Source organism: Colletes latitarsis, chromosome 6 (genome assembly GCF_051014445.1).
Source record: "Colletes latitarsis isolate SP2378_abdomen chromosome 6, iyColLati1, whole genome shotgun sequence".
NCBI classification, from domain to species: Eukaryota; Metazoa; Arthropoda; class Insecta; order Hymenoptera; family Colletidae; genus Colletes; species Colletes latitarsis.
Window position 1 is genome coordinate 23259216 of NC_135139.1, and position 25859 is coordinate 23285074.

A 25859-nucleotide genomic window follows, 5' to 3' on the forward strand; every position below is an offset into this window, starting at 1 on the left:
CATCCTTTCGCGTCCCGCTTCTAATGAGTTACGCCAAGAATCGCCGCGAGGCAGTCGCGAAATGAAAGCCGTGTTCGAGGCTTGTGTATCGCCAGAACGGAAACTGCGAGCGTGTCGTTTAACAATGGCCGTCTTATTGGCGAGAATATCAGCGACACCCGCGTCGGAATTCTCATTTATTTCCCGCCAAACGAGATCCAAGATTGATCGCTCGCGACGGGTTTCGATAGAAGCGAAAAGGGGAAAAAGCGCTCGCCGAGACGATTCCGAGTAGAGTGAGTCGCAAAAATTATAGAAACAAGTACGAACAAAAGAGTTTTATATAGCTGAATACACGATTGGCAAAGATAGACTGGCACGATAGACTCTGAAATGTCAACTCGGGTCAATATCGACTATAGTCGTGAAAGTTTGAGTCCTTAATCGGGACAGTCTCATGTTAATATAAAATTGAATGAACTTTTAACTGTCGTAACAAGTCAAAAAACACGTAGTTTACGTCGCTTTACTTCGAAAGATAAATGGTTGACCGTAAGCGTGGTGATGTTTCGGTCGTTAACCCGTTAGTGTTCGCTGGCATCCCTTTCGAAGTACGCGAACCAGTCGCGTGTAATAAACTTCTCGCACGCAAATAACCGGGTACGTTTTCCAGACGAGTTACCAACTTTCGATCGAACCCGGTACGTGACTTCGATTTTTGGCTACGACAGAGTAAACCTAACCCTCCGATATAATCACCACGGACTGCTCGAATCGAAGATTCGTCTCGCACCGCAAGGTATTCCGAATGGAACATTTCGAATTCAATGGAAAAGTATTAGGTCATTCCATAAGGGATGCGACTTTTCCACAGACACGTGTGTCTGAATAGAATGTTGGAAGATACCGGTGACTTTTTGGCATAAGGTACGCGATTCGATGAGTAATTCATACGATAATTTAACAACGTGCTGGGATCACAAACGAGGTATACGAGTAGACCTTAAATATTACATTATAGTTTTGGTAAAGAATTTTTTTCTCGAAAGCGAGTAGGAATTCGGAGGTACGTGTATTCACCAAAAATGATTGTAATTGATCCCTGCAACTAAAAATAATTTTTTTAAAACGATTTGAAATTTTTTAATTTCGCCGAAAAAGTCCACTTGTTAAATTTTTTTTCTCGAAACTGGTTAGGATTTCGGGGGTATGTGTAATGACCAAAAATGATTGTAATTGACCCCCGCAACTGAAAATAATTTTTTTAGTATGATTTGAAATTTTTTTTTTTCGTCGAAAAATTTCCCAACTTCTCGAATTTTTTTCTCGAAAGTGGATAGGATTTCGAGGGTATGTGTAATGACCAAAAATGATTGTAATTGATTCCTGCAACTAATAATAATTTTTTTAAAACGATTTGAAATTTTTTAATTTCGTCGAAAAAGTCGACTTGTTAAATTTTTTTTCTCGAAACTGGTTAGGATTTCGGGGGTATGTGTAATGACCAAAAATGATTGTAATTGACCCCCGCAACTGAAAATAATTTTTTTAGTATGATTTGAAATTTTTTTTTTTCGTCGAAAAATTTCCCAACTTCTCGAATTTTTTTCTCGAAAATGGATAGGATTTCGAGGGTATGTGTAATGACCAAAAATGATTGTAATTGATTCCTACAACTAAAAATAATTTTTTTAAAACGATTTGAAATTTTTTAATTTCGCCGAAAAAGTCGAGTTGTTAAATTTTTTTTCTCGAAACTGGTTAGGATTTCGGGGGTATGTGTAATGACCAAAAATGATTGTAATTGACCCCCGCAACTGAAAATAATTTTTTTAGTATGATTTGAAATTTTTTTTTTTCGTCGAAAAATTTCCCAACTTCTCGAATTTTTTTCTCGAAAGTGGATAGGATTTCGAGAGTATGTGTAATTACCAAAAATGATTGTAATTGATCCCTGCAACTAAAAATAATCTTTTTAAAACGATTTGAAATTTTTTAATTTCGTCGAAAAAGTCCACTTGTTAAATTTTTTTTCTCGAAACTGGTTAGGATTTCGGGGGTATGTGTAATGACCAAAAATGATTGTAATTGACCCCCGCAACTGAAAATAATTTTTTTAGTATGATTTGAAATTTTTTAATCTTGCTGGAAATGCGTGGTAGTTCGATTGGGACACGTAAGTCCATAATGTGTAAAATCAACTGGTATACCACGTCTGTATTGCGACTGAACGAGTCAGTAGAAAAATAGATTTTAAGGCAAACTATCAAAGTCCCAGCAATGATAAAGAAAGTTAACTTGGTCGTAGGTTTTTGATACACAATTGCAAAACGTTAGGGGATTAGTAACTGCAGATTTCCCGGACAGGAGTCCGTCATTACATCGTACAACGGTGCTCGTATCCGAGCTATCGCCTTTTCGGTACGGGAAGTACCGAAAAAACTGCGTTAGTTATAGGATGACCTAATATTTATCAGAAAGCAAGTAGGTCTCGCGAAGCAGGCTGAATGGAAGAGACGAGCATTGTCGGTGGTGCAGGAACGATGCCGGTTTTCTCTGTGGAGCGCGTATCGCGCCTTGTTTGCTCTCCTCGCAACCTAAACCCTCCGAGGATGAAGAGGCGGAGGTGGAGGCGTAGGCGGAAGGTTTGGGGTGGGGGGCGGTTTTTAATCGTGGTAACACTCGTTCGCTGGGGCTTGGCGCGGAGTGGCTGGGCGTTCGCAACCACGGTAGCGGGTACATTTGTATGCGGCCCGTATGCGAAAGTGGCGGACCGGCAAGCGACGATGCATTGTTAGACCCGGCCCGGGAAAACACACGGCAACATAGGCGCGGAGCCGCTGAAAATGAGGCGAAAGGGAAACAAAACGGCCGATGCTTATCCGCGCGGAGTTTTCAGAATCGACAATGGCCGGATACAGCGAAAGCAAACACCGTCAAACGGTTCTAAACGTTTTTGTTACGCGAATAAAGGTAACGATTATCAGAGCTTCGATAAACGATTCCGGACGATCGAAACGACGGAGTAGCCGGTCGAAGGTACGCGGGGAACTCTTACTCTCGTCGCGAGAACAACGCTTCGCTCTCGAGTGCTCTTTTACGCGCACCCTTTACGATTTTATTACGCGACGGACTTCTTTGACCGACTCGCGAACAACTCGCGCGTTAAAGGAAGACTACGGGACTCGAGATTTCTACGCGTGTCTTTCGTGAACTCTTATTTTGAAAATCAACGCTCATCTTGTTTCTAAAATTGTGTTTGTACGAAAATAAATTTTCATTGAAATAATCTTGTAGAATTCCCCGTTCGATACGCTATGCGGGTGTATCGAGAAGCGAGCTGTCGCGTATATGTATAGGACGGTAGGTGGGAAATCCTGATCTCGTTGCTGGTCCTGATGCTGTAATCGCGTAATTTATCGCGTTACAGCGTCAAACTGTGTAAACCCCGTGAGAGAAGACGGGGAAAAAGATAGCTGCTCGAGTGGGAAACCACGGTTTAAAACACGATCCACGAGGCCCGTTAATACGTTGTAACATCGGATGTGAATTTAATTTCCCGCGGATCCTTTTTTATTCCCGATTAAGTAGACGCTGTCGGTTTCGATACTCCCGAAGCCGAAAGTACCGCGGCAATTTCTCTTAATACGAATGGCAAATTGACTTTTCCGCCGGGGGACTGTTGCCTTTAAGTCAAAAGAATTCGCGTAATAACCGTTTCTATAATATGTACGTGGCTGAACTTATAATAAATCGAACCCCCGGTTTTATGCAGCGAGGGATTAATAAAACTAGAACGTATACTTCGCTGGGGACACAGAATTATTTGGAAAACGTTGGCTCTGCCGTTGCAAAGATAATTTTAGAGGTGAATATTATCCTCCTAGTTTGTTTATTGATAGTTTCCTTCCTATCTTTTGATATGCAGGGTGATGCAAAAACGGTAAGAACTTTAAGGGTGTATAGTAAAAACTGTCTCATGAGCATAGGTACTGAGCTTAACGTTTAACACGTTCGCTGACTTTGATGACCCCCTCGAAATCCTATAAAGTGTGTACGTTTGATGCGTCGTATGAATTTCTACTTAAACTACCAAACTAGTAGGAATATTTGCGAGGCAGCGAACGTGTCAACAGTATTTGTACAATCAGAAGCTGGGATCTTTGTTCTACCACCCTGTGAAGATGAACGAGTGGACGGTTTAAGGGTTAGTCGGCGGATCGGTGCGATCCGCGAAGTGTAACGCGCATGAACTAGACGTTGGCTAGCGTAAGTAGAGGATAAAAGCGTAAGAGGAATGTTAAAAACTCACTGATTGAGCGTCCGATCGTTGCTGCCGGTGGTCGCTGATCCTTGAACACCAGAAGCGACGGCAGCGCTGCTCGAGTCGTGATGCCTTCTGTCCTTGTGGACAATTCCCATTAACTTCATCCATGGATTGTTGGCCGCGTGGGCGCCTATGCCACCGCTCTGCCACATTGCGCTCGCCAGTCTCGCTCGTTTCGTGGGAGCCCTTTCCGAGCTCTGACCGATCCTCTAACCTGGCCGAAACCACGGCTCCGTCGTTCACCGTTGAATCCCGGTTGTCGCGCGGCCTTCTTCCCTCCGCCTGGCGGTCCTCTTCGCGCTGCAAGCCGTATTCCTTCCGGTCCTTTCCCCGAAACGCCTCGATCCTCGGCCTCTCAATGTCCTTGACGCCTTGCCGGGCGAGTACCTGGTCGAGCAACCGGCGCAACGAGCAACGATAGTCGGTAAGAGCGAGCAGCCTACGCGCTAAGAGGTCATCCTCGAGAAGAACGCGAGAGAGAGAAAGCCAGGGCTGGACTCGCAGCCAGCGATCGGCAGGGCTGGCTGGCCCTGCGTAGGTGCGAGGTGCCTTGATCGGCCCCGTAGGCTCCCAAGCCCGCCTCTCGAGCACCTCCACCATCTAATCCTTAGTTTCGTCACAAGGCTTTGCCGGCCCCGCACCCTACGTTGCTCTTTACAAACTCCGCGGCTGCTTTCGATACTCCTCTCTTTCCTCTTCCCCTTACCCCCCTCCTCCGATCGATTGCTCTCGACGTATCGCGCCTCGCGTATCGCGTATCACGCTCTCGACGTTTTCCTCCTCTTCTTGCGCTTGATGCCTCGCGGCTTCCCTCCTCTTCCCCGGCTTTTTCTTCGCTCCGTGTCGTCTCAACCGATCCTGCACCCAATACACAAAACACAACTGTGAGCGCAAGCTTATTACAACTAAAATAAATACAGAAAAATATTAATGGGAGATCCCAGAGTCCATAATACCATCTCTCATTCAAATCTATTTTTCTTCGTACAAAATGAATGTCTAGACTAGAATTCCTTCTCAGAAGGCGGGGGGAGCCCGACGATACGACGAACCTATCTTCCCCGTGGCCTTGAACAGTCAATTGATTCCTGCATTCGTAACGTAATCGTACACGCGACGAGAACAACGAAACGAACCGTGGCGAAGTCGGACGCGGAGTCGTCGGTCGGTTTCTCCGATCGTTCGTTATCGGATCGCATTGTTTCAATCGAGGCACGATAACGTTCTTACGCGGGCAACTCCAAAGAACCTAAACGCGGCTAAATTTAACTATTATCGACTCCGGGCGATGTTTGTAAACCGAATACGAGGAACATCGACCGAGGGGGGCTCGCGTTCGCGTTCACGGGCCTCGATTCCCCCGATAAAACTCGACAAACCGTGAACGCTGTTTCAAGTTCGACTCCGTCGACGCATCGCGTCCGTTTCGCCGAAATGCAGGACTTCCGGAACTTCGTTTAACCTTTACCGAGCCACGTCGAACTTTCCAACGGCTGACAATTAAATTGTACCGCTTCTATCGTTACGGGTGGAATCGAAAGTCGACGAAATTGCTTTCCGATCGCGGACACGGAACTTCCAACGCTCCAAGACCGGTGCGTCGATGACAGCTTTGGCGTTCCTTTAAAACGTTTTTCAACGGGTACGTCGACAATACTTGCGTCTCTCTGTGCAACTCGGTACAAGACTACGTTCGTGCACGGCAATATCGGAAGGGTGTATCGTTTAGCCATCCATAGGTATCGCTTTCATCGTCGAAGCAGAAACGTCGATCAGCTTGGTTATTCTATTTTGGTTATCAAAGTAACCTGCGGGATTATGTTTCGATAGAGATCTGTGATTTTCCGTGCATTATTGGCCAGCTGAAAATCCTTTCAGTCAACTTTCAACGTAGAAGGACTCGTCAACGATCCTAGTCGACACGCGTTATCTGGATGATCCGATGAACGAGGCTCGAGATTCTAACCCTTAAACAATAAAGTCTGGCAAAGGAGCATTCGAGGCTATCGGGAAGAGTGGTTATACTTATTTACGTAGGGTAGCTCGTTACGAGGCAAAGTGGCTGAGAAGAAGCTATCGGCCTCTTGTAAAAAGAGTAGCTATCCATAAAATTTACCCGCGGCTCTTCGTGCCTCTTTGAACGAGATTCTCTCTCGACCAGCTCGCGATACCACGGGCCAGCATCAATTATTTCCGAACGAACGAAATCACGGGGCCTAATTAACCTTCAAAACGTCCACTGAATTTTCCAAATTCTAATTAAGAAGCGGCGAAGTTTACGCCAGAAATTAACGCGTCGCGATCGTATCGGATTTAAACGATATATCGATCGAAGCTCGCGCCACCTTGAAACACGCCGGACAAAGGGCTTTCGAAACGATATGCATATGGAAACGGCCGCTCGTGTTTCAAACGTATTCGCCAGCGCTGCAAATGGCAGCTATTGGCATCTCTTAAAAAATATCTCCAAACAATGGACGAGGTTTCGACAAAACAACGAAAACATCAGGCGACCCTGGCAACGAATTACTCGAAATCTTCACGGAACAAGAGACTTTTTTTATGTTAGAAGGAACTTGAACGGCTCCTAATCGATGATATTGACAAAAAGGAGAAACTCCAGTCGATTAGGCGTACGCGCAACTGTTTCGTAGCAAGTTCGTACTGCCTCGAGAGCAAAATCATTTTACATCGCGACCCACTCACTCACGCGAACTCCGCCGTGGAAGTTTCGTGTACCTGCCGGATGCCCGGAGTTTCCCAACGACTCCGAAAGACGATACATTTTTCTAGCGTAACACGAAACACGCGACTCGCGTTACTCCGGCTACTCGACGAAAACTCGTTCGTACTGCACGAAACGAATCGTCGAGCAGAACGAGACCTTTCAGCCCACGGACGTCATTGTTTCTCGCGCGAATCGCGCAACTTTTCCCAATCCGAGAGCGAACTTGGAAATATCGGATAATTTTCCCAAAGGCTTGGGGCGCGATTCGAGCCTCGAACATCCGTGGATTCTTTAGAAGCTTTTCGAAAATCGAGTTCGACGCGTTACTGTTTCGAAATACAAATGGAAACGTCTTTCGAGAGCTGGCTCGCTAATTAGAGAGAAAGTCACGGTAAACGGACAAAATAAGATTGCTCCACTTTGGAAACGAGAAAAAGGAGATACGCTCGATTTCCCTGGCGAATCGAGTTCGTGGGGACCGGTAGGCTTTAATAATTAAGCGGTCGAAAGTTCGGTTGACACAGGGCCGCGTTTAGCTAGAGCGGAGATTGAGGAAAGATTGAGTTCGTCCATTAGAGCGGTGGAGGACTTGTTCCGAGAAATTGGGAAAACGTCCAAGCTTGCCGAACGAATAAGATACTCGAGACTTTCGTTTCCCGGATTCTCGGGGGGTCGATATTGTTTGAGGTCTTCGGATTTGTGCCGCGCGTACAGGCGAGCTCGACGTTTCGCCGATAACGCAACTGACTTTATCAAAGGTCTGAGACGCGTCGACGTCCCTGCGTAACGTTGAATCGGGCGCCTAGAAGGCCACAAACAGTATCAGCCGTTGACAGACGGATCTCGAGGAGATTCTCAGAGACCGACTGCCTTCAGTGTGCGAGCATTTGCACCGGGAGGGAGGGAGGGGGATAAATTAATCGACCAACTCTCTGAACCGCAATGCTACCAGGGACGAAACGTTGATGCAAGGAGCATCGAGCTGCTTGCTGAGACGCAAGGGGATGTAAGATGAAATTTACAACGATTCGAGTGGCATTGAGGGGGTATTCTAGTCCAGATTAAAAAGTCGCCTCTAATTTTCCGTGAGCTTTTTCAACCCTTTGATTAAGACTAAACGTTATTAAAATGGAATTGCGCGTGGGTAGAAAAGCAGTGGTGGATTTGGTAAACGACACTCGAGGTCTGGCGGTTCTCACCTGTTCCGCGTGGCAGACCAACGCACTCGAGGAGACGAGCGACGAAGCGGGGAGAAGTGCTCCGGTATCCTCCTCGCTGGGGGCGACGCGAAGGAAAAAGAAGAGCTGGTGGAATCGAGGGCCGTACGAGCCACTCGACTTCTTCGTCCTTCAGCCGCCGTGACGGCGTCGCTGGCGCATCTTGCACCGCGCACGAGGATTATAATCAACCACGTAAACGAGATTCGCACCACGTAAAAACGTCTTTGTCACCCGCGTAACGCTTCCGTTTCGTTCCCTTCCTCGGTCCACCACCCCCACTTTTCCACCTGGTTGTTCACGTTCACCCTTCAACTAGACTTACGTTGGCCTGAAGCCAGCCACACGGTCGTTGTTCTCCACGATGACTGCACGCAACCACGCGCGAGCTCGATTTCAACCTTCATCCGCCTCTCGACGCCGATCGACATTTCCGCGAGAGCTTAATGCCGATTAATCGCGGCGATAGGTCTTCGTCGCTTTGCCCGCTCGACTAACATCTATGGGATCAGTGAAGCGAGTTAGAAGCCACCCCTTTCATCGTCCAACGCGTCTTTACGACCAAAAAACAAAATCACCGAACACTAAAAACCGATAGCAAAGCCCGTACGCGAAGATCTCTTTCTCTGGGAGACCGAAAGAGAGAGAAAGCTACGATCCGGGGATACCTTAATTCCCAGGAACACGGTTTTCTGCCCGGAGACCTTTCTCCCTGGGAATCTTTTTCCGAGAACCTACCAGACAGGTACACGCGTAATCCGTCGAGCGTCTTCGAACGTTTTACAATGTGAACTCGGGTAACAAGCGAACGGTCGTAAGATTCTGGACTTCCGATGCACACCAGGAACCATTTTTGTAAACGCTTCTTTCTAGCAAAGAAATACGACCACCTAAACATTTCCAGTGTTCGAAGACCGAGTCGAAGGAATAGTTTTCATTACGAAGCTGAATTCAAGGCCAATTATTCGACGCTCTGTGCAATTCTAGCTTTTATGAACGGACAGCGGCGTGTCTGGCATCGGTGATAGAAATGCTACAGGTCGTCTTTTAACGTCGTTCAGAAGAACAGAGAGGCTAGAACCGTGGCTCTAAATTTTAATACCGACAACGAAAGTAAAGTAGCTGACCCATGAGCTAACCCGTAAATAGCAACATTTGTAAATGTATTCCATCTCTATGGAACGAATTAAGCGCTAATGAACCGGAGTAATAGAAACCTGAAAACTTAAAAAAGTCCTAAGCGTTGAACACGCTCGAGTAGTCGGGAGAAGGTAATTTAAATTTTATATACATTTAATATTATTTATTAGATGGTCGACGATACCGTCCTGGTTTTTCACACTTAACCTTATTCTCGATCGCGACTTCCGTTGCAACTGGTGACCAAGTGGGGGGACGAATTAAAAGGTAAAGAAAAGAGAAATGTTGATGTAAAAATACAAAGGCAACGAAATATTAAATATACCGAAAGCAGAGACTCGGTTGAAACAATTACGATTAAAACTTAAAGAGTGCAAAGCAAATGCGAACAAAAACAGGAAATTCGAGGTAATAATGAATTATCGTTGAAAGGAGAATTGTTAGAAAGCAGACTCTGCTTCGGAAGAAAAACGAATTAAATACACGCGCACACAATCGTATAAAATAATCCATTAAAACTTTTACGGTATTTATTCGCTGGTCGTTCTAAGCGTTCTCGTTGGCTCTTTTCTTTTTCAAGTTTTATCTCTAATCGAGTACCGGGTCAGCTACCTTCGAATCGAGCCTCGTCAAAGCAGAGAAAATAATTTTGTCGCCTGGTATTTGAAGGAAAGCGTTATCTACCGACGAAATAATTTCGACGAACAAAGAAAAATCGACACCCTTTCCGGTGGATTTCGAAAAGCCGCAGCACACACGAGTCGGAAAAGACGAACGGGAGCGCAGTGGCTTATATGCATCAAGGCCTCCATCTTCTGTCCAAATATACTGCGACATTCGAGAATTCATAGGAGACGCGAGTGAATTTCCTGCGCCGCAGTCACGTTCGAATTAAATCCTCTCCGAGGATCGCGTGCGTCGAAACAATTTCAACGCGTACGAAATCATACCGTAATTACGCGTAATGGAAGATCGAAGAGTCGAAGAACTTGGCGAAGAGAAAGGAAGAGCGAAGTAGTCGAAGATCGAGGGGAAAAAGAAGGTTCGTTCGAGGAAGGCTGTGCACGAAACGACGCGTTCTTAACGACGGTTAATAAATAGCCGTGGCATCGGTGTATCGATTGACGAAGAGGGATATACACGTGTACAAGTCCCGGAATCGCAGCTCGCGTGGAAATTGTCGGAGGCGAACCCCGGAGGCTCGCGTGGCACGAAAAACCACCGGTGCACCGATAAGGCTGTTTCGAATCAACGACCTTGATTACGGCCCTGATTTCCCCGAGATAGTCGTGGCGAAAACACTTAGCGACGAAGCACGATCACTTTTCCGCGGTCGCGACGTTCGACTGGCTATTCCGAGCGACGATGCTCGGTTTCGTTCTCGAGAGCAGTTCGCCCCCGGTAAGAATCGTTTCGTTTATGCATTCGCGATCGCTATCGGGGGACGGTTTTACCGTGAGAAATCATTCTGGTTCACGCAATCGCGCGATTCGAAACGCACGCGATCCAAGGAACGAACTCGACGACGACTCGCGCACTCCGCGAACGCGTTCCGAGCAGAGCGATCGTCCGTTCACGGCGACCGACGCGCGTCAAACTCGCGGAAGAACGTCGAAGCGCGAGCCAGGGGTACGAGGTCGCGAGGATCTCTCGAGGCTGACCCCGCGATTCGAATAAATTCGAACGAGAGAAAAAGAGTGGTGGCCGACGAAGCGTGCAACTGGGCGAAATGCACGCGTACAGCGCGGTCGGTCACGAGCGTCGAACTTGGACGTACCCATCGCCGACACCACGGCACGATTGCAGCCAATGAGATCGCGCGATCTCAGCCGCATTGGCGGTGCGTGAGAGAGGTCGCGGGCAAAGCCAGTGCACGCGGCACCCTCGACTTGGAGAATCTCGAGCACTCGAACGAAACTACCCTCGATATCCGCCCTTCTCCTCCCCGTTCGCGGCGGGTTTTTTTACCTCTGTCGCCGCTTCGGTTTGCCAACGAGCACCGGCGCGTATCTACGAGCGATTTCGCCGTGACCGTCTTCCAGCTAACATTGACATTGGCATTGTCGTCCCGCGTAGCCGAAACGCGGGTTTCTCTTCTCCGACAAGCTGCGACGCAGAGGGTTCCTCGGTACAGCACCGCGAACTAAACCTTATTTATCCTCTTGTTGGAAGGATCGCGACACACGATCGTGCACGCAGCCGACGCACGGCGTCATGTGGACGCGCACCGCACCGGGTGGCTACGATTCTACGGCCGCAGCACTGCGAATCCCGCTATCCCGGAATCGTCGTTTTTCTCTCCCCTTTTTTCGTTCGGGAAACGTAAAACGGCGATAAAGAAGAGATCGTGACCGAAGATCGTATCGCGACGACGAATAATCGCACCGAGCGGTTGAGCGTGCCTTGAAAAGAGAGCGACGACGGGTCCGTAGAATCGCAAGGGCGACGAAAAGAGGGGCGGGGGGTGGGTGTAAGGAAAAAGGCACCCCGACTTAAAAGAAAAGGCGGGCGGCCACGAGACTCCCGCGCGGAGCCCAACGTTTCGCCTCACTGCCGGGCTCACTGCAGGCTCTGACGCACCAGCCTGCCGCCCCCTGTACGCCGCCACCTCCGGCATCCCCTTCCGAACACCCCCGACTCCCCTTACTATCCGTTACTACCCCTTCGACCGCCCACCTTGCCTCCTCCTACCCTCGCCATCTGGCTCGCTGCCTGCATCGCTGCCTGCATGCCTACCTGCCTACCTGTCCATCCGCCCCCCCCCTACCCCCGTCCACTGCGCGCGGACAAAAGCCGAGGGACCCGCCTCGAGCGCCCGCGGACCCAACGCGGCCCAAAATCTAACCTCCGGCTGCGCCTAACTCGGACCTGACCCTCCACTCTCGCGACCGATCCTCTCTGTGCCCGTGCCCGTGGTATCACCGCTCTCTCGCGATCAAACTGGAGGGTTTCGTGGCTGTGCCGCGGTGGGTGCACAGGCGCACCCACGCACACGCGCACCCAAGGCGTGCAGAACAGCACGCCAACGGCCGGGCTACCGGCGCACACCTGCGCCATGCTCTCTTCCCCTCCATACCCGAAAACCTGACCGACCGACTCTCTCGCTCTTTCCTTAATCCCGTTTAACCCTCTTCATCCAGCCGAAGAACCGAGCAGTTCCTCGACGGTGACGCTTCCTCCTCCGCGCTACCCTTCATTCATACCAACGGATAGGCCCTCCTGTTTGTCCATACTGTGCAACCACCGGTTGTGTGCTAACGATTTACTATCACCGTGGGCCTAGTAATTTAAACCTACTCGACCAGTCACGAGCGACGTTAAACGTGTTTGCCGCGATAAACCTAATGTTTTCGTTACGAGATACCTGTAATACGCAACGCACGCAACACCGAGTAAAAATATTCGATCGAGCGAGTAATTCTGCGACCCAGTGCACGTAAAATTATTAAAAATTATGCCAATATCTTATCGAACCGAGCGGTTCGTTCCGCAACGTAGCGACTATTCTGTCTAATTATTGTGCTCTCGACGGTACAGTAATAACTTTCAATTTTGTTGTATAGTTATTACCGTTGTTCCTGCTACTATTAATAGCAACGATACCATCGAGGTATAGCTAGCGTTCCGTGTACTATTATTACCGTTCGGATTAACGTTTCGCGTCTTTAATATCTTTATTACTTCACGTCCTTAAAACCAATAAATTTAACCGTCTACCAGCCGCGTTGCGCTATACTTTTTCCACCCGTTTCAGACCATTCCTTCTTTCATCTTACCGCGTTTGTCTTCGCTAATGGCCTTCCATTTCCCTTTTGCCCCGCTGTCTAGTGTACTTACCTCGTGCTTCTTCCATAAATGTCCGCCGCTAGTTCGTTTCCTCTTTCTTCCGTCCTTCTGTTTATCAATTTATACGGTACCCTTTGTTCTTCGTTCCTCCTCGATCGCGTCTACGCGACGGTTAACAGCGATCGCGCGTCTTTTCTCCCTGCAAAAAAGATACGCCTCGTTACGTTCTACCGGTTCCAACTATCGCCGATAATACGAGTCTAAGCAATTAAGAAATTGCTTTCGATTACCTTTGGAATTGTTCGCGGACCGTCTGCTCTCGGCGGTAATGTTATTACCGTTCTTGCCCCTTGCAATTTTTCCTCGCTTTCCGCCAGTCGTTACCGCCGCGCGAGAATCCCAGGATGCTCGTCGTAGATACCGGAAACGTACCGGATCGATCCGTAAACGGGGATAATTAATCTTCGCGCAAACAATGATCAAAGATGCGCCGCGGAATCGATTCCTATCCACCGTAACCGGCAATTCGTGCATGAACTCCGCCAGGATATTGAATTCGACAGGCCTCACGGACATTCTAGATCTCTCCTTGTTCTTTCCTAAAGGCGAGAATCTTCCGGGAACTCCGCCGCTCTAGAAATTATAATTTTTTCTTAAAAAAAGCTACGATGAATTAGATAATACAACCTAACTATACAAGTTTATACAGGGTGTTCGGCCATCCCTAGGAAAAATTTTAATGAGAGATTCTAGAGGCCAAAATAAGACGAAAATCAAGAATACCAATTTGTTGATGGTGGCTTCGTTAAGAAATTATTAACGTTTAAAGTTCCGCCAGTACTGAATTTTTTTCTCGAAAATGGGTAGGATTTCGGGGGTAGGTCTATTCACCAAAAATTATTGTAATTGACCCCCGCAACTGACTATAATTTTTTTAGAACGATTTGAAAAATTTTTGAAATTTCAGGGAAAAATGTCATGTATGGTCAGACATTAGATTTTCGGTAAGGAATTTTTTTCTCGAAAATGGTTAGGATTTCGGGGGTATATCTATTCATCAAAAATGATTATAATCGACCCTTGCAATCGAAAATAATTTTTTTAGAACGATTACAAAAATTTTTTTTCCGCCGAAAAATTTCACCACCTACCCGAATTTTTTTCTCGAAAGAGGGTAGGATTTCGGGGATATGTCTATTCACCAAAAATGATTGTAATTGACCCTTGCAATCGAAAATAATTTTTTTAGAACGATTACAAAAATTTTTTAATTTAATTTTTTAATAACTTTGTAACGAAGCCTGAATCAACAAATTGGTATTCTTAATTTTGGTCTTATTTTGGCCTCTAGAATCCCCCATTAAAATTATTCCCAGGGCCGAACACCCTGTATATTCGTTTCTATGAAATTGTGAAACCAGAAGAAGTATCGTGCGCGAAATGTCTTTGCACAGGGGTGCCTTATCTTCGTCGAGCAATCTCGTTTAGAAAGATTAATCGTCCGGACGATTCGATACAAGGGACAAGCTGACCAGTGAAATCGAATCCACGTTAAACTCGTACGAAATCGAATCTTCCGTGAAGCGCGACTCGTTGCGACAGATTCGAATTACTATGTCGCATGGACACGGATGCTGAGCGATGTCGAGAGACGAGAAACTAAACAATCGTCTGTCGATAGTGTACTAAGTACTAAGGTACTTGGAGAAAATTAACGAAATGCAATTACGACGAAAAGACCTACGGCTAACGTTTAAGGAATCGCAGGGTTTCCACCGGCGGTAATAACGTTGCACGAAATGAAAATATGTACTTTGTGAACTGAAACAGGTACGGAGAACGCGGATGGTAATTGAATAAACGAAGTTTAACGTACCAATATGAAATTAAACACCGAAGCAACGATAATTTCTGTTTCAAAACGCATCGTCACGCGATTCCGACGGAGCAAACTGTGATCGGAGTATCTATATTGGCCAAATAGTTTGTAATCGAAGTCGTTGAAATATACGTACTCGTTGTTAGCCACCGTGATACGTGTCACAGTGCTAAAATATAATTTGCAACCCAATAATTACTGCAAGCAATATACAGTAAATCCTTTTATCGCGTCGCAAATTTATCCCCGCCAGTTCACGAAGCAGCTCGCCTCGTCGTTATCGCCAACACGAGAGCAATAGTGGCTCAAGCTACTAATAAGTTACGGGCGATCAACTATTAACTGTATCTGACTCGTTTCCACTGTTTCCCAGTCGCTCTTACTATGCCCGCTCCTCGTTCCCATTGGAAACTCGAGCGGGCTTCGCGTCGAAGGAAGATAAGGACCGATTGAATTACGTTTCCCATACTTTCATTGTGTCGCTGTCCGGTCCCGAGCCAGCGACACAATGCGAGGATTTACTATACTTACGAGTTACGGTTAAAATAAAAGAGAAATTTTCGTAACTTCTCGTTGTCCCGTTCGTCTGAATATATCCCCGTCGACGTACGGCTATCGAATTATAAATGGAACAGCGATTCCAGCGGCAAAAGCGGCATTTGCCAGGCAGGTTATAGTCAACTACAAGAAACTGATCCCAACTCGGAACCACTAATAATTAAGCGCCGTACGGCGGCGGGGTAAAAGGGCACCGAGTTGGAAAACGAGGCGAACCACTTGTTAAGTTACTTACGCCCACAGTTTTTCAATTTACCAGGAGAAAATATTCGCTCGATCGAACCAACCAGCTCCGCGGTTGAAAGCGTTCAGCAATCCAGTTGCGTGTCTGATTTACCTGGCCATTGTTTTTTCTCTGAATTATCCAACGAACAACGATAACGTGAATATTAAATCAAGACGTACGGGGATCGATAATTGTCCACGACACTGCTATCAATTTTATTCGAATATCGTTCGTATTGTGGCGTCGCCTCCCATGCTCGCCACCAGAGGGATCGCGCTCTCACAAGCGCTCGACCAACCCCAAAGGTTGCTATATACAGGATGTTCGGCCACCCATGGGAAAAATTTTAATAGGGGATTCTAGAGGCCAAAATAAGACGAAAATCAAGAATACCAATTTGTCGATGGAGGCTTCGTTAAAAAGTTATTAACAATTAAATTCAAAAATTTCAAATCGTTCTGGAAAAATTATTTTCGGTTGCGGGGGTCAATTACAATCATTTTTTGTCATTAGACATACCCTCGAAATCTTACCCACTTTCTAGAAAAAAATTCGAGAAGGTGTGAAATTTTTCGACAGAAAAAAAAAATTTCAAATCGTTTTGGAAAAATTATTTTTAGTTGCAGAGGTCAATTACAATCATTTTTGGTCATTAGACATACCCTCGAAATCCTACCCACTTTCGAGAAAAAAATTCGAGAAGGTGTGAAATTTTTCGACAGAAAAAAAAAATTTCAAATCGTTTTGGAAAAATTATTTTTAGTTGCAGAGGTTAATTACAAGCATTTTTGGTCAAAAGACATACTCCCGAAATCCTACTCAGAATCGAGAAAAAAATTCGAGAAGGTGTGAAATTTTTCGACAGAAAAAAAAAATTTCAAATCGTTTTGGAAAAATTATTTTTAGTTGCAGAGGTTAATTACAAGCATTTTTGGTCGTTACACATATCCTCGAAATCTTACCCACTTTCTAGAAAAAAATTCGAGAAGGTGTGAAATTTTTCGACGGGGAAAAAAAATTTCAAATCGTTTTGGAAAAATTATTTTTAGTTGCAGAGGTCAATTACAATCATTTTTGGTCATTAGACATACCCTCGAAATCCTACCCACTTTCGAGAAAAAAATTCGAGAAGGTGTGAAATTTTTCGACGGGGAAAAAAAATTTCAAATCGTTTTGGAAAAATTATATTCGGTTGCGGGGGTCAATTACAATCATTTTTGGTCATTAGACATACCCTCGAAATCCTACCCACTTTCTAGAAAAAAATTCGAGAAGGTGTGAAATTTTTCGACAGAAAAAAAAAATTTCAAATCGTTCTGAAAAAAATATTTTCAGTTGCGGGGGTCAATTACAATAATTTTTAGTCAATAGACATATCCCCAAAATCCTGCGCATTATCGAGAAAAAAAATCAATACGGACAGAACTTTAAACGTTAATAATTTTTTAACAAAGCCTCCATCAACAAATTAGTATTCTTGATTTTCGTCCTATTTTGGCCTCTAGAATCTTCCATTACAATTTTTCCCAGGATTGACTAAGGTAGGGTCTGCTAGAAAGCCTTTTTTAAATTGTGGATGTATCGTCGACAGGTACAAAAGTACAACTTGGAATAATTATTCCTGAACGCGTCTCTTACTAATAAATGTTCTAGCGTAAAAAGAAATAAAAACTATTATACACGTACGAGATACTACTGGATAGGTTTAAAGTATGTTGAAGCGCCTGGCGATATGCAATCGGGTTACACAGCAATCCCAGCGGCGGAGCGAAGAAATCAGGCAAAGTTCTCCTTGGAGCTTCTACAGGTGCTCGATTATCGGTGCACTCGAGGAAATGTGGAGAAAAGTCGGGCAGCTGTTCGAAGAGAATGATCGTAGCGCCGATCGCAATTTGCCATTCTGGATTTTAAACTGGTGAACGATAGGCTGTATGACGATAGTCGAATCAGAAGCAATTCGAAGTTATTGCACGGGGATTGTAATTTCCGGAGAACGAGCGCTTAATGCGCCAGGGCCAGTGGAGGGCTGCGACATCGTGCAAATAGGATAAGGAGCATCCACTCACCGTAGTCCGCCGTTTCCGAACAGCTGCCGAACGCTTTTAATCAATCTTTATTTCGTCGAATCGTCCTTTCAATTCTTCGTCCAAGCCGCTCTCGATTCCAATAGTAATGGTCGATTGATACTGTCGCGAACAGAACCCGTAATCAAGGCACCAACAGGAAGCTGTAAAATGCAAAAAAAAATTAAATGCTTGAACGCCATTGTCTCCCATGATTCACGAAAAAATTATTTATTTCGATTTAGTCTCCAAACATTCGCGATCTAAATTTTCTAACATTTATAGAACATTCGCAAAATTTAATTTACCAAAACAGCATTATCAAATTGAAAATAATTTGTTCGTTAACTATTTGTGAACATTTATTTTATTATTTAAAAAAATAAGGCCCTTCGGAGGTTAGGGCCCGAGGCTGTAGCCCCCCCAAGCCTTCCCCTTGATACGAGCCTGAATTGGCCAGTATTTCTAACCAAATTTTCAAAATGCATAATATGCACTTAGTTTGGATAACTACTTCTATATAAACTATTTGTTTAATAAGGAAATGCAGAGGTTGATGTAAATCATTTCGAACATTTGTTACAATCCATATTTCGTAAAAAAATGCACCGATATTGAACGTTTTCTATTGCTCGATTATGATTTTTGCATTAACACGGCGTACATGATTAAATTCGTCTTTTAACAAATATATATCGTACGTGCTAAGAAAGCGTTGATGACCTTGAAATTTCGAGAGAAAAATCAAATAAATTGAAATAGACTCTGATATTCTGCATTCGTAGTATCTTACCATCGAATCGTATCCATAACGATAGAACAAAGCTAAAATTTATCTAAGATCAACGATTATATGCTTTGTAAAGAATAAAGAACGATTTCAGTGTCCCCGTTCAAGTTCAATGTTCGTGTCTATTCTTGCACGGTACGAAGAATAATGTATTCGAAAACTTTTCCATTAAATTTAGTTAATTACGACACATAATGTATTTACCTGAGTTTTCTGCACGTACAGAGCACAATGGACTGAAATGTCTTCTTCGATCGCATCACAAACTGCACTGAACTATTTTACGACAATTCTCTTAGCAACAATTTAGCGCCAATTCTGCAATCGAAGGAAGAGAATTTATGAACCACGTAGTACAGAAATTAACCACTTTCCGAATCATAGACTTCCGGTTACGTTGATTCTTGCCTCGTTACGAGAGAATGAACCAATGGCGTCGTTTCCCTCTTAAAAATTCCGAACGCTTGGATTCGTCAAGCCTAGTGACTTTCCCGTGTAGGCAAGAAACAAATTAATGTAGCCAACAATATTATTTCGTATCAATTAACGTATTGAATAGTAATTTTTGAATTTTTAAGTTAATTTGTATTAAATATCACAGTTGTTTTCAGTAGAATGATATGACAAAATCAATAAATAGAATAGTTAGCCAAGGTAACCACGATACAAGAAATGAAAGGATCACAGGAAGTTCGATTTTTCGTTTGCAAATATTTTGTTCGTTTATTAGAAATTAGATTAATAGATTTCAAGTTCGCTCGGCAGAATAAAAATTAATTTCAACGCAAAATCAAAGTAAATTCATTCAAAGTAGATCGGATTTTATTTTTTTCTTATCCCATTTCGGTCAACGTGAATCTTTTGGCGCCAAATTACCGAGTGTCGTTTGTCAAGTGAATCGCAAGGAAGCTTCTGCATGAAAGGATTTCTCGTAATGCGTTTAAAACAATTCCAGGTAACGTGACGATTATTAAACGATTCGAATATATGTACTAAGATTGCATTAAATACAACGAACCACTCTTCTTTCTGTAAATTTGTTTCAAGTAATAATTTTATCATTGCGTACAACTTTCTTGAAACTTACCACTATTTTTACGCCTTGTATCGACGTTACGTACACAGGTAAGAGACCGGAATGATTTGGTCCAGTTAATACGCGTTGAGCCGACCGTTTACGATAAAGCTAACAAAAAATAACTCTCGGTCAATACAGCTACGTACCTAAGAACAATAACACGAATATAACATCGCAAATAACACACCTACCGTGAACCTCGTCACGAGCTCAGCTTTCCATTTTGAACTTCACGCAATTAGAGCAATTTGTCACAAATTCGTGTGACGAAAGGGACACCACGCACCAAAGTAACAAACAAATTAATTGTGTAATTTATTTTATTCATATATATAAATATACATTCAGCAGTCATAAAAGAATCAAATTTATGTAATACGTTTGTATATACTTATGTACACATACAGAGAATGCTGAAATTATTAATAGCTGTAATAATGTTCGAACGTGCTTATGGACCATTCAATTCCATATTGCGAGGTTCTGCATAGACTGCTACAATAAAACTCAATTATTCACAAACGTATTTCTAATAATATTCGGAGCATCTAAATTCATTTTCCAGGGATTGCCTTCGTACCAACCATAAGTATATAAAATTTCGAATTTAATCAAGGCAGAAATAACTGCATACAAATCAGTCGTTCGTGCCTGCTTACCTTGCAACATCCTTACCGAATATCCAGTCGCTGGATACACAGCAACTAAATACTCGGTAGGGCCAATTCGGTATTACACTAACAACAATATGAAATATAATATGTTATTGACGATTGCGTTAAATTCACCGTGCGTGGTAACGAAAAAGAACGTTATACGAAATATTATCGAGATCAGTAATCTTGTACAGAATCGTAATTATTATAGGGAGGGGGATCTGGACGACCTTCTGGAATTCTGTATTTCTCTTCCACTTCTTGTTCGTTGTCGTCTTCGTATTTTACAGCCGTGAAGTATGATCCTGATGTTTGGAAAGTATTGCTGTAGTCAGGATAATCTAAAAATGTTCATTAGAACGATTAATACATGTCGAACGATCATCGATCTGCAAACTTGGGAGGAAAGAACTCGAAAGCCCATACCGTCCAAAGGCTCTTCTTTAATTCGAATTTCTTTCGTGTCTTCGTCCGGACGATCGCCACGATCTTTCCTATCTCTACGTTCACGATCACGATCACGTTTGTCTCTCTTGCGATCCCTGTCACGATCGCGTTCGTTGCTCCTGGAGCGTCTTCTTTTACGTTCCCGGTCGCGATCGCGATCTCGTTCGCGGTCTCTTCTGTCGCGTGGTCGTTCGTCCCTTTGTATCTCCTCGATATCCGGGTCGGGTAAACGATCGCGGCTTCGCCTGCGTTTTCGATCGCGTGATCTAGTTCTCGATCTTCTTTTACGATCGCGCGACCTTCTGCGCTCTCTGTCCAAACGATCGCGATCTCTGTAAACATAAAAATAACACACTCATGCCCTAACGTTTAGCACGTTAAACGAAGTCTCTTTTCTGTGTATTCTAGAACAACAAGCTCTTCTATGTTATATATTTATCTGAGAATGTGTACCTGTCTCTATCAAGGCGTCCAGAATTCTCCCTCTCCCGTTCCAAGCGGTAACGTTCTCGTTCTCTTTCATTATCCTCTCGACCAGAGTGTTTAATGTTCACATCAGGCCCACCTCTTCTCGTCCCTCCGAGACCACCGCCGAGCCTTCGCGGAAGCCATCCTTTCACGGTCCTAGCTCGTTCAACGTCGACCAACACTCTGCGACCATCTATTTTCTTACCATCCGCATGCTTATACGCAGCTAAAAGTACCGATTAAAAATTACCACCTGTTCGCGTTTCCACGCTCGCTATTAGAGTACACTATGGGACTTCTATGTCTCAAGGAAACAAATCTGAGGTGACAGAAACGACTGTTCTGAAGAGATTTCAATGCTTTTTTTTTTTTCATTTCCGAGTGAACAACGCGACTAGGAAAAACACCATTTAAAAAGAGAACCAACACTGCGATAAAAAAAAATGTGTTTACTTTTTTTTTTCTGCGAGTTGCGCAATATCGAACAATTGCACGGAATCGAAAAATAGAGAAACACCGGACACAAGGACATCCCGAGTATTTGAACGCGAAACAGAGAAACAAGGAAACCGAGTGTCGACCGACGCACTCGGCTAAACACCTACATACAAATCGTTTTACCGACATTATTACTGTTTCCATTGTTGTTCCTTGTTGATTTTTGACAAGATTATCCAAGCTTATAATCGTTACGATTTTCGCGGAGATGGTTAGGGTCGTAAGGTATCGGCACATATTATTCCTGATTACGTCCGTACCGACTGCAACGCATGTTATTTTATAAAGTAAAATGCGACAGCACGTACCCGTGATGAAACGAATATCCGTACGTCAGATCGGACCGAATAAATTTTTGTATCCGCGCCATGCGTGAACGATGAGACCGTGTTCTCGAATTGGATCAACGTGTATACAATAATAAATGGGCTGCCGATGTCGCGTACCGTGGCGGATCACTTAACCGTATAAAATTACAAATTCTACGTTACACTCGCGGCCCATGAATCAGCAATAAAATGTACGGAATTTTTCGGTACCTTAAATCTACAATTTGTAAAGTTCAAAAAGTATAGCAGATACAAAAATACCTACCGCGGCTACTTACGTACGGAAGTTAACACAAATCTTAGAAGTACTTTTAATCGTGAAATGAACTCGTAAGAGACTCGCGAGCATAGAGTAGGCCAGCGCGTATGCTATTCATTGGGAAGGTGCCCAGTCTTCATATGTTCGTTCAATCTCCGAAGAAGTTTACTTTTCATTTACCTGGTGCGCTTTGTTTCATTTTACTTACGACCAAACCGTGTGCGCAAGTATCGTATATACTTTATACTTTACATTTACATTGTGTTTCTAGTTATACATTAAAATTTAACGTAACGTTAACACGAATTTTCTTTCGGTTAATTTTCTATTCTCCGTTAGTTTCATTTTTTTTTTTTTTTTTCTATTTGTTCATCTTACACGGGGAATTTCGTATGCACGGTAGAAAGTGTTACCATTTTTCAACGTACACGCTTTTAGTTTCTTCTACTTTTGTCTATGCACGCTATCTAAGGAGCTAACTGATTCAAGATGAAAACTCGATAATTAAACTCTTAGGACAAATTAGTATTCTATATCGAAATTGATATGTTCAAGGACTTGAATGTAAATAGTCAATTGAAGTAGAATGATTGGATGACCCTCCGAGTAAGATGATAACTAGCTAGTTTAAGACTTTAATAAAAACGGAGACAGCGGCGAAACAAGATGCTCGAGAAACTATAATCGATTAGTTTGGAACATGCATTTTGGTACTAGACCTAACGAGAATAGATTGTGTTTTTTGTAGAGTCCACACAGTGCCCGACATTCACTTGGTACATGTTTTCGCGTAAAGTATCTTTAAATGAATAAAGCTTAACCTACTAGTAGATAATAAAACTCCCAGTGTAAAAAAAAGTATAGGTGCTACAACCATGATTTAATAGACTATGCCGTATTACCTAGTGATGCATAAACGTTAGTTTCAATTTTTAGAGAAAATGCGGTTAAATTTTGCTCGAAGATATTTGAGTATTCCCTCCTGTAGCTCGACTACGATGCTTGTGATCTAACTTTACGTTCAAGCGCAAAATCTAACTGCTTGCAGAGCGTGTCCCTGAACCTTTTTTTTTCTAAAAGCCCACCAATCAATTTCAATGTAGAATGCTAACTTTTGCAAACCGTGTTGTTGAAAATAAACAAAAATTTTAGCCCAAAAATTAGCAATCGGTCGGATCCCCGAATTCCAGCACTTTAAGAGTGTGGCCGTATCTATCGGCTATCACCGATGGGAATGTATTCGAATCGCAAGTTTAACAAAATCAGACAAGATAAATAGGGTAAGCATAGACGCTAACAAACGTTGTTGTATGTTGGATCTTACCACACATACAAACCTATCATATCAGGCAGGTTCAGGGATTTTGCATGGAATAGTGAACGGCACTAGTTGCCGGCAGCGGCCGCCACGCTGTACCAAGAACAAGATAAAAACTGCATTAATCAAGACAGCCAATATTTTTTTCTTCAGTTGATTCGTTTACCATATATGCATTTACAGAATGGTAATCCTGCATGGATGTATGGCGGGACCCCCCGTACCGTCTGGTTTAGTACCAATGAAAATGGGTAGCCTAACTATAGCCCTGCCCCACTATATCTAGCTGGAAGTGACGCTAAGTAAGATGAAATTCCAGACTATGGACTCGCCGAGGTTCTCAAGAAGGGATTACATTTCTCGGGTTTTACTTACAGTGCATATCTCTTTCGTGTTCATACTCAATGAAAGCATATCCTCTAGGCTTGCCATTTATTGTATTGTGAATTACCACTATCTAAAAAATTAAAGAATCTCTTCAACATAACTTTCGTGGATGATAACAAAAAAAAGAATTACATCTGCTTCTTCTTATGAACTTACCTTTTTTACTGGACCGTATACTTCAAATTCCCTCCTAAGTTTGGATTCAGACGTGTCATAGTTCTGAAAGAAATATTTGTTCGATAATTATCCCACTATAGAGTAATGATACGCTATTGTGATATGCCCCGTATAGATTAATGTCTGTATTAGGAATAACGCTTACAATTCGAGCTACAAAAAGTGTCTTGAAAGGGTCCGCAGTGACATTTGGAATGCCAGCAGGGTCCCATACTGCGATTTCCTGTTCTAGTTTATACGCCACTTGCTCTGCACGTTCCCTTCGCCTACGCTCAAGACGTTCTTCCCTGGTTTCCACGCGTACCGGTGGCGGTGTATCTTTGGGATCCTGTATCAGATATACGTTATTCGGTCATTCAATTTCGTAAGACGTTCAATAAAAACATCGAACATTTACTACGAACTCTAATCTTCGCTGCTTAACGATCACATTTCAACGATAAGTACACAAGACAAATTACGTTTACGCCTTCTTTACCTCGAAATATTTAAGGAACGATCCAACGCCGATATAGCCTCCATTTTTCTTCTCGTGCGGGAGCTTGCTAACGGGAGGCAAATACGGTATTGGATCTCGCGGAGCAAACAAAGCTAACAAGTTCGGCGGTAGAAACTGCGTCATTTTCTCAGGTACAAGGCAGACGTGACACTTATATTCTCAATTCACAAAAATCATCGAGGAACACAGCATTTTTGCGCATCAAACACCATTACAAAATGGTGACGATGTTGCCAACATTTTGGGTGCGTTCGGTTAAACGTTTATAGCGTCGTTTATGACGTCTCTACTACGTCATAAAATACACTACGAACGTTGATTGCATCTAGGGAAGTAAAGTACAAACTTTTAGAAATATGAAAGTATTTATTTAAATGAAAACATTACATATTATACTGTGTGCATATGATTGTGCAATATCATTAGATATAAATGGCAAATATGCTTAATTGCTTAAATACGACAATTCAAATGAACACACTCCTTAAGCTGCGTATTCATTTGCCTCAAACTCATGAGTACAGCCGACTCTAGGTCAAGCCATGCTGAGCGAGAAGCAGTAAAATTGCGAGAGTCCATAATAAGACAGAGGCACATAAATACTGCGTATTCTTTCTATCAAGTATGCAAAATCAGACTCATTATTTTACTGTTTCTCGTTCAGCATTGCTGGTTGGCTGTTTCGTGAACCATAAATCAGAAAGAACGTTCCTAGATGCGAAACAATTGATACGTTTGCACGTCCGAGAGCTGTGTTCTCATAGACAACAAGTAGCGATTGGCCGTTGACTTCAGCCAATAGCAACCAATGCCCGTAACTGTAACTGGAGTAGGGATAACCACTCGCGTGCCTTCTCAGTACGTCGCCAGCCGGCTGGTATTACGCATAGGGTTTCCCTTCTTCTACATTTCTTACCAAGTCTCCCTTTTCTTCAGGAAATGGCAACAGTACGCATGAGCAAACTGATTCACTGAGAATTATGTATGTATTTACCTTAACAACGTAACCTCTTAAGTTAAAAGTCTTTACGAAATGTTATTAAAGGCCTT

The 25859-nt window shown here is 43.7% G+C and overlaps 2 protein-coding genes across 8 annotated transcripts in view; both read right to left on the reverse strand.

Annotated features, from left to right (window-relative positions):
• Shaker (potassium voltage-gated channel protein Shaker) overlaps positions 1–13705 on the reverse strand; it is a 172136-nt gene extending 158431 nt beyond the window's left edge. For 2 of the 7 annotated variants that reach the window (XR_013079859.1, XM_076767039.1), the window contains exons 1-3: positions 11360–11826; positions 8234–8751; positions 4292–5164 (exon numbers count right to left, since the gene is read on the reverse strand). Coding sequence is in view for 5 of the 7 variants with exons in the window: in XM_076767039.1 (XP_076623154.1) it covers positions 4292–4458 (167 nt within the window). In the remaining 2 variants the exon portion in view is untranslated. Of the gene's footprint in view, positions 1–4291; positions 5165–8233; positions 8752–11359; positions 11831–12236; positions 12295–13228; positions 13377–13467 lie in introns of those variants that run through there. The other 5 variants (XR_013079862.1, XM_076767043.1, XM_076767042.1 and 2 more) reach the window with 4 other exon arrangements.
• Positions 13706–20077: 6372 nt separating this feature from the next.
• Positions 20078–25053, reverse strand: Snrnp-u1-70k (small ribonucleoprotein particle U1 subunit 70K). The gene is given in 9 exon segments (XM_076766576.1): positions 20078–20768; positions 20854–21206; positions 21328–21568; positions 23766–23792; positions 23795–23839; positions 24122–24203; positions 24290–24352; positions 24456–24638; positions 24789–25053. Coding segments are annotated over 9 exon segments (1302 nt in total). The 5' UTR covers positions 24933–25053; the 3' UTR covers positions 20078–20604.
• Between the last annotated feature and the right edge of the window lie 806 nt (positions 25054–25859).